This window comes from Garra rufa, chromosome 5, assembly GCF_049309525.1.
Source record: "Garra rufa chromosome 5, GarRuf1.0, whole genome shotgun sequence".
NCBI lineage: Eukaryota > Metazoa > Chordata > Actinopteri > Cypriniformes > Cyprinidae > Garra > Garra rufa.
The window spans coordinates 5,285,884-5,298,358 of record NC_133365.1 but is presented as its reverse complement, the minus strand read 5'-3'; the positions used below and the strand labels follow the sequence as shown (position 1 = coordinate 5,298,358).

The window sequence follows — 12,475 nt, the reverse complement described above, 5'->3', positions numbered from 1 at the left end:
CATATACAAACAGAAACTTAAAGGTCTTCACAGCAACTTTTCAAAATAAAAGTCTGGTTTAACTTGAAGAAATTGTGACAGAAATATATGACTTAATGTAATGATTGTACTACTACTACTAATACAAATATTGAAACATTATTTTTAAGGATTTACCAGACAAATGTAAATACATAACACAGCATTTCTGAAAATAAATAAATAAATTACTTTTTAAAATAAAAAAATGTAACCACAGATGCTTGATTATTACAATTTAAACCATTAAAACAGATTTTAATTTTAGAAGAAAAATTCATAGGGCCTTAAAAAATGTCATTTCTGTTAAACTTTAAATAAATTGCTGTTAAGTTGCCTTTTGATCTATATTTCTTAATTTTAAACCATTAAAACAAAGTGTAGAAAAATTAAATCAGAAAAAAGTAGAATCCTGAAAATTTGAAACGGAAATAATTAATTTGGGGGGGGAAAAATGACTTTATAGGAACCATAGGATTAAAAAAAGATATATAAGGAGAGAATAAATTCAATATCCTTCTTAAAATTAATAATATTCAGATTGAAGATCATATCAGATCATTTAAGCAAAAATTCTGTCATATATTCACCTATTCCAAATACATAAGACTTGCGTTCATGTTCAAAACACAAAATAATTTTTCATAAAACCTGAGAGACTTCTGTCCCTCAATTAAAAGTCCACTCCACCAAAACTTTGACATTTTTGAAAGTTCAAATAGAAAAAATCTATCTGAATAGCATTTCACTTTCTCAAGCCAACTTAATAAATAATAAACGAAAATAAAATAAAAACATCAGTCACTTGCATTTAAAATCTGGTAGTGCTAGAGTGTAACAGCAGACAAACAGTGTCAAAGGCAGATACTGGACCTTGTAAGTGGCATTGACGTAGGTGCGGACGGTGGGGCCGGTGGACTCCAAAACATCAGGGGTGCAGAGCGGAGTGGAGGACATGACGCCGCCGCCTTGGAGCCAGGCGTTGTCCTTCAGAGCTGAGAGCTTCAGCCGGCGCTCAGGATCCACAGTTAACAAACCTGTGAAGATGAAGAGGGAGATGGAAGCTAATTTGGGGGCTGCCAATATAAGCATCCTTCAGCCACTAAAGCAGCGTCCTCAGGGACCGTCGCACGCTTCTCTTCCACCAGGCCACTGAACCTCATCCATCTCAATCCAGATGATCAGATGACAGCTATAATAACAAGCACTTGTGCTGAAATTGGACTGAAATGCGTTCGAGTGCCAGCGGCTCCCTGATGGCCGGCTCAGGAATCGCTCATCAGACGCTTTCCAGTGGTATAAAACTATTACCACGTCTTTCACAGCTATTTCAGCTCCTAATCAATAGAGACTCCGAGTATTGGGTAAATGCAAGTAAATTTCACAGGTCTCCGAGCTCTAAAGCCATAAAGATTGCGATTCGCTTACTACGGACGATCGCAGACTATTTCGCAGAAGATTTCGTAAAATAGCAGATCCTGTAACAAGGGCTTTTCTGATCGAATCCTCAATTGGACTCTAATCTGATTTAAATGACACACATTTAGGTTAGCCGAATGGATTTTCTGTATATGGAGAAATAATATCTAATCATAGGGACTGCCTGCTGATTTTGGAATACTGGGACAATACAGGCTGAAGAACTGAAAAAATAAATAAATAAATAAAACAACTGTGCAGATAATATGGATTAGAGATGAGTTTGGAATTGAGTTTTAAATACACTAAACTCTGACATAATGGCAATAATAAAATATTTAAATAACTTTAAGTAGTCCTACGGCCCCTTTGGGGGTTTGTGAAAGATGTTCAAATGACTAGTTTTTATGACGTTTACTTGATTAATTTTGAACAATTCATTTGAATCAAACCAATAAATGAATTAAACATTTTGCGTTTGGAGATTTAAGCCAAATTGGAGGTTATTCCATCTTGTGTATTAGCATTATCCAGCCGTCCATTGGAAACATTCTTCAGCACCTGAGCAAGTTTTGATTCTTTGAGTGTACCTCTCACTAAATCTTTGGCCTCCTCAGACACGCCCTTCCAGGCTTCTCCTTCCAATGAGAAATCTCCCTCTTTGATCTTGTGCATGATGTCAGCTGCGTGCGATGATGTCATTCCCTTCTTCTCACTCTGGAACGGAACTTGGCCGGAAAGCATGGTGTACTAACAAAACAACAACACTAATCATATCAGCACAGCACTTCACATTCTTGACTTCACTTTCCTGAACAAACTGTCAAATTGTAAAAGGAAATTAGATTTTTTTTTAACAAAACTTGGTCTAGACGAACTTTGATGTTGGTTTGAGAAAGCCTTTGAAGTAGTCCAAAAGATTAAAAGATTGAATTTGAAGGTGTTCATTATGAAGCAGTTTCAACGTTATGCAGTCTATCAGATAGATAGATAGATAGATAGATAGATAGATAGATAGATAGATAGACAAAGGACAGTCAGACAGTCGGAGAAACAGACAGTTGGACAGTCAGATGGACAGACAGACAGTCAGATGGACAGACAGTCAGAGAGAAAGACAAACGGACAGACAGACGGACAGACAGTGAGCCGGAGAGACAGACAGTTGGACAGTCAGATGGACAGACAGATGGACAGACAGACAGTTGGTCAGATGGACAGACAGACAGTCGGAGAGACAGTTGGACAGTTAGATGGAGAGACAGACAGTCAGATGGACAGACAGTCAGAGAGAAAGACAAACGGACAGACAGACAGACAGACGGACAGACAGTCAGTCGGAGAGACAGAATATTGGACAGTCAGATGGACAGACAGTCAGATGGACAGACAGACAGTCGGAGAGACAAACAGTTGGACAGACAAACAGACAGACAGTCAGTCAGATGGGACAGACAGGCAGTCGGAGAGACAGACAAACGGACAGACAAACGGACAGACAGATGGACAGACAGACAGTCAGACAGTCGGACAGACAGACAGACAGACAGACAGACAGACAGACAGACAGACAGACAGACAGACAGACAGACAGACAGTCAGTCAGATGGGACAGACAGACAGTCGGAGAGAAAGACAAACGGACAGACAAACGGACAGACATATGGACAGACAGACAGTCAGACAGTCGGACAGACAGACAGTTGCACAGTCAGATGGACAGACAGTTGGAGAGAAAGACAAATGGACAGACAAACGGACAGACAGATGGACAGACAGACAGTCAGACAGTCGGACAGACAGACAGTTGCACAGTCAGATGGACAGACAGTTGGAGAGAAAGACAAATGGACAGACAGACGGACAGTCAGATGGACAGACAGAGAGAAAGACAAACAGACAGACAAACGGACAGACAGACGGACAGTCAGATGGACAGACAGACAGTCAGACAGTCGGAGAGACAGACAGTTGCACAGTCAGATGGACAGACAGTTGGAGAGAAAGACAAATGGACAGACAGACGGACAGTCAGATGGACAGACAGTCAGAGAGAAAGACAAACGGACAGACAGACGGACAGTCAGATGGACAGACAGACAGTCAGAGAGATAGACAGTTGGACAGAGAGTTGGACATTCAGATGGACAGACAGACAGACAGTCAGATGGACAGACAGACAGTCGGAGAGACAGACAGTTGGACAGTCAGATGGACAGACAGACAGACAGACAGTCGGAGAGACAGACAGTTGGACAGTCAGATGGACAGACAGAGAGACAGACAGACAGTTGGACAGTCAGATGGACAGACAGACAGACAGACAGACAGTCGGAGAGACAGACAGTTGGACAGTCAGATGGACAGACAGTCAGACAGACAGACAGACAGACAGACAGACAGACAGACAGTCGGAGAGACAGACAGTTGGACAGTCAGATGGACAGACAGAGAGACAGACAGACAGACAGACAGACAGACAGTCGGAGAGACAGACAGTTGGACAGTCAGATGGACAGACAGAGAGACAGACAGACAGACAGACAGACAGACAGACAGACAGACAGACAGTCGGAGAGACAGACAGTTGGACAGTCAGATGGACAGACAGACAGACAGACAGACAGACAGACAGACAGACAGACAGACAGACAGACAGTCGGAGAGACAGACAGTTGGACAGTCAGATGGACAGACAGAGAGACAGACAGACAGACAGACAGACAGACAGACAGACAGTCGGAGAGACAGACAGTTGGACAGTCAGATGGACAGACAGAGAGACAGACAGACAGACAGACAGACAGTCGGAGAGACAGACAGTTGGACAGTCAGATGGACAGACAGAGAGACAGACAGACAGACAGACAGACAGTCAGTCGGAGAGACAGACAGTTGGACAGTCAGATGGACAGACAGTTGGACAGTCAGATGGACAGACAGAGAGACAGACACACAGTCTATCAGACATATGGCAGTCCAGTCTAAATCGCTGCTTCACATACACTCACACCTACCAGGATCACCCCGAGGCTCCAGAGGTCGCAGGCCTGGTCGTACCCCGAACTGTGGAAGAGCTCCGGTGCGGCGTACTGCAGGGTGAAGCAGGGGGTCTGCAGGGGTGCACTGCCGCTCCCCGCCGGAAACAACCGCGCGAACCCAAAATCAATCAGCTTCAACACAGAGTCATCTGACTCATCCGCAAACAGCACATTCTGCCAGAGGAGGGAGAAAAAAAGAGGGACAATACATGACACGGCTATGCACTGACACACTAAACCACAAGAGGTTCTGCGGTACAGCCATTTGACATTCCACCACTGCTGATCTAATTATGATGCATCGCGACGGATTACGACGTGCGGCGCCTATCGTATTGGAGGCCGCTGGTCTAAGAGATGGCTGAAAGATCTCATTTAGGGAAAAATCCCACTGATGAAGATTAATGTGGACAGCCTCTCGTCTACAGTCCCTCTACCTGCATGAGGACGCCACATTAGAATTCCACCGCACGCAGACAAATCAGCACACGGATAGCTGAGCACAGAGTGAGTGCTGAATGTATAATATCAGCCAGTGAAATCAAGCAAACTATGAGCGATGATCACACAGCTGACAGGAGAGCTGAGAGAGAACGAGACAGCCAATTGAGCACGGACAGTTAGCGGTGCGACAGATGCGAGTATAATGCTCTCCTCCACGCATGACGGCATCTTTTCATACAGTTATAGAGAGAGCTGATTAAAAAGACACTAAAGCTGCTCGTTTTGTCATTGCATTGCAGTTGATCTACTGATGTATTCAGACACTGGGATGTCCACATGCTTTGCGGTTCAAACATCAACAAATCTACATACTAGTGTTGTCAAACATATACATTTAGATTCTCAATACACTGATTCTCTATGTTTCCCTGTGATACTGCAAATCTATATGTGACCCTGGACCACAAAACCAATCATAAGGGTCAATTTATTGAATTAACTGGATTCTGAAATCCAAATAAATAAGTTTTCCATTGATGTATGGTTTGTTAGTATAAGACAATATTTGGCTGAGATACAACTATTTGAAAATCTGCAATCTGAGGGTGCAAAATTATCTAAATACTCGCCTTTAAAGTTGTGCAAAAAGAAAAGAAAGAAAAATTCATAATTTTAAACAATACAATGTTTTTTTGGCTATTGCTACAAATATACCTGTGCTATTTAAGACTGAGTCAAATATTTTTCAAGGTATTCCATCAAAGTTAAAAATGAAACTATCAAGACACATTACAATGCATCAAGGAAACATATTCCTCCAGCTGTGCTTTCAAGCTGATTTGCTCCATCTATCATCATAATCTAACTAGATTTACATTTACTGTGCAAACATCACTGACACAATGTTATGGAGTTGCCAGTGCATTCTGAGCGGCAGCTAGTGTGTAGCTACAAAAAAGTCTATTATCATCTGCAGTTCTTTTCCTCAGTGTGTGTCTCTGTACCTCTGGTTTAAGGTCTCTGTGCACGACTCCAGCCTCATGCATGAAGCTGACGGCAGACACCAGGCTCTTCATCAGCTGACTGGCCTCCCATTCTGCAAACATCTTCTTTTTCCTTATTCGCTCCAGCAGCTCTCCACCTCGCAACAGCTCCATCACCAGATACGTGTGATACTGCCAGAGACAAAGCACAGAAAATTCAAGAAGGAATATACAGGGTTGGGGTATTTAACCCTTGTGCGTTCAAAAAAAAAAGTTACACATAGGTGCAAAATGGACAAAAATGGCCATGTCCAAAAAAAAATTTTCCACTTTCGCTGATGTCGATTTTTTAACCTGGATCTGTTCTACACTGCAAAAAATGATTTTCTAGCTTAGATTTTTTGTCCTGTTTCCAGCCAAAATATCTAAAAATTCTTGAATCAGGAAGAATTTTCTAGACAAGTAAATATTATTGTTTTGTTTTTAGTAAAAACAAGTCAAAATTAGGTGAGTTTTTGCTTAAAACAAGCAAAATAATCTGCCAATGGGGTAAGAAAAATAATCTAGTTGTCTGCTTGAAATAAGATTTTTTTTCTTACCCCATTGGCAGATTATTTTGCTTGTTTTAAGCAAAAACTCACCTAATTTTGACTTGTTTTTACTAAAAACAAGAAAATAATTTTTAGTAATCTAGAAAATCCTTCTTGATTTTATAATTTTCAGATATTTTGGCTGGAAACAGGACAAAAAATCTAAGCTAGAAAAGCATTTTTTGCAGTGTATCCATAGATACCAAACATTCATTAACTTTCAGAATTTTAACCCTTTAAATGCTGGTTTGTTTACATAATGCCACAGGTGTTTTTTTTATGAAAAAAATTTAAATAGTAGTTAATTTCCATATACTAAATGCTAAGCAGAACTTTTTTCTTTGCTTATTATCTTCTTGGGTGTGTCAATGAAGAACAACAACATTAATTTTGAGGCATTTATATTTTTCATTTTTCAGATAAAAAAAAAAAAAAAAAAACACTTATGTTAGTTAATGGACAAAAAAGGCCATGTCAAAAAACTGTCATAGAAATGTTATTACATGTTGACTGTTGTTTTTTTACCAGCATCTCTTCTATTCATAATTACCAAAGAATTGTAATGCATACTAACAGACTATAATATGCATAAGCAGAAAACACAAAAAAGTGAGTATTTATATGCCAAATTTAAAAAAAATGGCACAATCTAGTAAAAAATGGTAAAAATGTAAAAATTTGAAGCCTTGCCGATAGAATGAATGCCTATTAGCGAATATTGCATCATTTTATAATCAAATGGCCCTGGGTTTAAAAATTGCAGTTTTGCAGAAATATTAACATTTCAATAAAAATACACATCTGAGCCAAAATGTATGCATTTGGCATTAACACAGGACACACTTCTAACAAAAAACAAAACTGAAATGGACAAAAAAAAATGTAAGGGTTAAAAAAGCCATAAAGAACTAATAGTGTGAATCCCATAGGTGAGCAGGCATGAATGCATGAGGACCTGACTCTTAAATAAAGTACTTTTTTTTGCTTCAATCAGCAGAATGTCTTAATTTGATGTAGTAGGTAGTGGAGTAGTAAGGCGTACCTGATCGGTGTAGACCTCATGCAGCGTGACGATGTTGGGGTGAGATCCACACTGGCGCAGTGCTGCGATCTCTTTCTGAGTCATGGCCTCCATCCTGCAATGGGACAAACACTCTCAATAGGGCTAAACGAAATTCTTCATCTATGACGATCCTGAGCTTGTTTTTCCAGCATACGGCACGTGAACAAGTATTATTCACGCGACTGTAATTGCAGTGCAAATGCATGCATGCACTGCAAAAAATGCTTTTCTTACTTAGATTTTCTGTCTTGTTTCCAGCCAAAATATCTACAAATTCTTAAATCAACAAGGATTTTCTAGACAAGTAAAAATGATTGTCTTGTTTTCAGAAAAAACAAGTCAAAATTAAGTGTGTTTCTGCTTGAAACATGCAAAATATCTTGTTTTCTGTTTGAAATTAGATTATTTTTCTTACCCCACTGGCATTATCTTTTATCTCAGTATTCCTTTCAATGTTGTATAAGGGTTTTTAAGCATAATAGTAACCCTAGAATGTGATCAAACAGTTTAAAATAGCTGGGCTAAGATATATAACCATTTTTATGACTGCAGAAATATGTTCTTTCGGTACACACATTATCCCACCGCTCACAATTGTGACAGATTATAAAACAAAAATGTTCACAGTTTTCCAAAATAAATTCAGGATATTTTCATGTTTGGGAAAAATTTGGGATTAAACGGGTTAATAGTCCCACACAATTAATAGTCAGTTAAACACACTTTTCAGACCAGGTAACTGTATGTTAGTAGTCACTTGGGGCGATAATGTATTTATTGTTGATGTGTTACTTCATAGCATTCCAGTCTCTCATTACATTAAAATTGGAATGCAGTCGCACAACTCCAACATGCAAAGGTTTTCCTCTCTTGTTCTGCAGCTGAGTAACGGTGAAGGAAACACTGTTTCAGGGTCACTGCAATGCTCTAAACAATGCTTTACTTCAGAATTCAGAGCAAATTCAGAACTAAAATCTAAAATGAGAAAACTAAAAAAAAAAAAAAAATTAAAAAAAAGGTAATTTTCTAAAAATAAATAAATAAATTGTATCATGCAAATTTGTTTAATATATTTTCAAAAAATATTTTTCTTATTGTTTTACATGAATGGCCTTGCATATTTGTTTTTAATGATTTTCTAAAAAGGGACACATTAGTTTTTAAAATGAAATGACTTTCTAATAAAAAGGGTGCATTAGTTTTTAGAACATGATGTTTTTAGTTTTCTCTTACAGGGTTTCTACAGATATGAACAAGTGAAATGTAAGACTTTTTAAGACTTTTTTTAATACCACAAAATTTAAGACCTAAACCTGTAACGAAACATTATATTACATACACACAGTATATGTAATATTTAATGTGTTTAATGTTACTTAGTTTCAAAACTAAAAAGTCATTAATGATATTTATTACTACAATATAAAGTGCACTTTTCATATCAGCAGACAATATTCCACACAAAAATATTTTATAAGCAATATTTTCATCCGTGTTCAACCTTAACATATATAAATCAGCATATTTTTAAATTTACCCTTATAAAGGCCTATTTTGTTTTACTTTTCAAATGTATGCATCACCTTTCATTTCAAATTATTACAACTCAACACTAAATTCTAAAGGACTGTTACCAGGCAGATTAAATCATTTGCACTGCAAAATTACAAGTGCAATAAATAATATATAAATAATGTTATAAGATTAATGTTTTAAATACATTTAAGAAACGCAAACAGTCATTAGATCCGTCAGACTGAAGATATTTTAGCGGTAATGTGACCAAAAAGATTTAAGACCCATCAAATCTGAATTTAAAACATTTTAGGACATTTTAAGGACTTTGAAAGTCATACCAGTCATAAGGGTCAGTATTTTGACCTGAAAGTTGAATAAATAAGCTTTCCATTGATGTATGGTTTGTTAGGATAGCGCAATATTTGGCTGAGATACAACTATTTTGAAAATCTGGAATCTGAGGGTGCAAAAAAATCTAAATATTGAGAAAATCACCTTTAAATTTGTCCAAATGAAGTTGTTAGCAATGCATATTACTAATCAAAAATTAAGTTTTGATATATTTATGGTTGGAAATGTACTAAATACCTTCATTGAACATGATGTTTACTTAATATCCTAATGATTTTTGGCATAAAAGACCTATCCAATGTATTTTTGCCTATTGCTGCAAATACACCCATGCTACTTAAAACTGGTTTTGTGGTCCCATGTGTGATATTTAAAGCGATCTTGCAATGAACAACTGTGGTTTAGTGTCTCTACCTCCTGCTGATGATTTTCACAGCGTACTCCTGTCCGCTCTGCCTGTGTCTGCACTTCCTGCAAACAGAGAAACTGCCCTCGCCCAGTGGAGCCCCCTGCAGGCTCAGCTCATAGTGCAGGAAAAACTGAGATTCCTGAAAAACACAGAAGAAACAATGCCGTTTAACCCAAAAACAACAACATTTCTTCCAAAGGCTTTTTTGTGAGATGCGCTTTGTACCTTTAGCATAGCACTGCGCTGGACTGTTGCAGAACCGGGCCGGTCCACATTAACATGAGCGTCCAGAACATCCGCCATCACCACGTTCTTATTGAACAAGATGGAAGGAGCCACAAAAGAGTAGCCCTGACAGAAAGAGAACACACAATCACTACAGCGTCTATTCGGGCAACAGGACAATCTAAAATTTCAACTGAAATAACAGCTTTATTAAGACGACAAATTATTGCAGTCGCACAACTCCAACATGTAAAGGTTTTCCTCTCTTGTTCTGCAGCTGAGTAACGGTGAAGGAAACACTGTTTCAGGGTCACTGCAATGCTCTAAACAATGCTTTACTTCAGAATTCAGAACTAAAAACTAAAATGAGAAAACTTAATAAAAAATAAATAAATTGTATCATGCAAATTTGTTTTAATGAATCAGTTTTACCTTAATATTCAAAAATGTTATTCCTATTGTTTTACATAAATGGCCTTGCATATTTGTTTTAGGAGTTTTTAATGATTTGATTTTAATGACTTTTCTAATAAAAGGGGGGATCAGTTTTTAGAATATGTTTTTAGTTTTCTCTTTTTTTTAAGAACACAAATTACGGCTGTGCAATTAATCTAAATTCAGTTTTGATAATCTTCAAACGATTATATAAATACAATAATCAAAATAATACAATTATTGCTACCGATTCTGCCCACTTTGTGTGCTATCGCTCCTCTATAAAAGCCCAGTTTCACATGCAAATCAGTAAAAACATGTAACGTGACTTGCATTGATTTATTGTTTATTTGATGTTGTGTTTTTAAAATGACTAAAGAGAATTTGCTCTGTTCTGTGTATGCGTTTAGAAATGGAGCAGAACATGGACAAGTAAAGTAAACATTTATCTTAATGTGAGACGCTGCAGGTGAATAGGGTAAAAGAATTAACTAATAGTTATCACCTTACTTATTCAGTGGATTGGTTACATTGACAATTGCAAACATTTTTTGTATTACAAGTTTTCTAAAATGTTGTTTAAATATGCAAATTAGGCATTATTTGCAAAATATGTGCTAATTTGCATACATTTCTAGTACAAAAATCTAAACACTGGATGAAGTCTTGTTTAATTTTTTTGACATATTGAAGTAAAAGGTTTTTACAGAATTTTGTCACTAATGAAAAAATAATGTTTTTTTTTAACCATTTTTGGGGGGAATAAAATGCTGTATACAATCAAGCTTATTCTATATGAACAAATCCCTCTGTAATAATCTTCAGGATATAGACAGGAACACAAATGTAAAGTGTGGTGTGTGTAAGTGCTGCTGAAGTGGAGATTTGTGGCTCAGTGTAGGAGAAAAAACTCTTGGCCTTTAAAAATCTGTATTGTAATTGAAATCTTTTGACACAAATAGATAAAGTGCTATAAAAGAAAGACTTAACAGTGTCTTTTGGGTGTTTTCTTTCCACTAGTCTGAAAAAAACACTATGAAAATCTAAAAAAAAGTTTTTGCCTGCAGGGAATCCCCTTTAAGATGCACACCTGAACCCTCAAATACATACAAATATATGTCAAAATGTGGCGTTTGCTGATTATTCGTGGTAATTGGTGATTATTCGTGTAAACCTTCATCAGTTCTGTCTGAAATGAACGTAAACAGTTGAGAGTGTAAATCCGTGTGTAACAGTATATTGGATCCGTGCAGCTCTTAAAGCGGCCACAAGTAATATTCCTTCAGCCGTCTCTGTGCTTAATGTTCATCACACAACAAAAGACAAAGACTAAATCACTCACTGCTCTTGACAGAGGAACGTTTCTAGTTTTTATAAGAAACAAAGCATGTTTAATTCTTAGAGTGAAGACTAGGCTGTTTTATTTTACATTTAATTAATTACATTTCATTTGTAGTTTTTTTTTTTATTGTATTGCTATCTTTATATAAAGTTCAGGACTCACTAATAATTATGTTAAATAATCGTAATTATGATTTTTGCCATAATCGAGTGGCCCTGACACAATTATTATATTCTTTAAAAAAAAAAAAAAAAAAAAAAAATCCATAAAATAAACAAATTCATGAAGATTTTGAAATGGCATGAATGTAGGCAGCATTTTTAGGTAAATTCTTTCTCTAGACTGGTCTAGCTGGTTTTCCAGTCTGTGTTTATCTGGTTAGACTGGTCTGTTTTGCCTAGCTAAGTTTTTTTTTAACAATAAAGTGGTGCATAATAAGATCATGTAACAGGCTGTGCATGACAGACAGGTTGTTTCATTACAGCGTGAGTGTGTTTGTGAGTGGATCAGGCTGATGGTGTTGAGTTACAGAGCGGTGGGGTGTAGTTCAAGCACGTGTGGAGTGACACTATCTGTTGATATTAATAATAGAGGGCTGTGCCAGGAAGTGGGATGTAATGTACTGTATGCATGTGTT

At 37.3% G+C, this 12,475-nt stretch overlaps 2 protein-coding genes across 2 annotated transcripts in view; both read right to left on the bottom strand.

The window, feature by feature from the left end:
* The window catches only part of clip1a (CAP-GLY domain containing linker protein 1a), a 275,509-nt gene that overhangs the window by 177,119 nt on the left and 85,915 nt on the right, over positions 1–12,475 (bottom strand). The gene's annotated exons all lie outside the window — the stretch shown is intronic.
* Positions 1–12,475, bottom strand: part of rps6ka4 (ribosomal protein S6 kinase, polypeptide 4) — a 30,858-nt gene that overhangs the window by 5,668 nt on the left and 12,715 nt on the right. The window contains exons 11-17 of the mRNA XM_073839563.1: positions 10,062–10,187; positions 9,842–9,975; positions 7,538–7,631; positions 5,927–6,097; positions 4,455–4,652; positions 2,028–2,187; positions 892–1,055 (exon numbers count right to left, since the gene is read on the bottom strand). Coding sequence (XP_073695664.1) covers positions 892–1,055; positions 2,028–2,187; positions 4,455–4,652; positions 5,927–6,097; positions 7,538–7,631; positions 9,842–9,975; positions 10,062–10,187 — 1,047 coding nt within the window. The remainder of the gene's footprint in view (positions 1–891; positions 1,056–2,027; positions 2,188–4,454; positions 4,653–5,926; positions 6,098–7,537; positions 7,632–9,841; positions 9,976–10,061; positions 10,188–12,475) is intronic.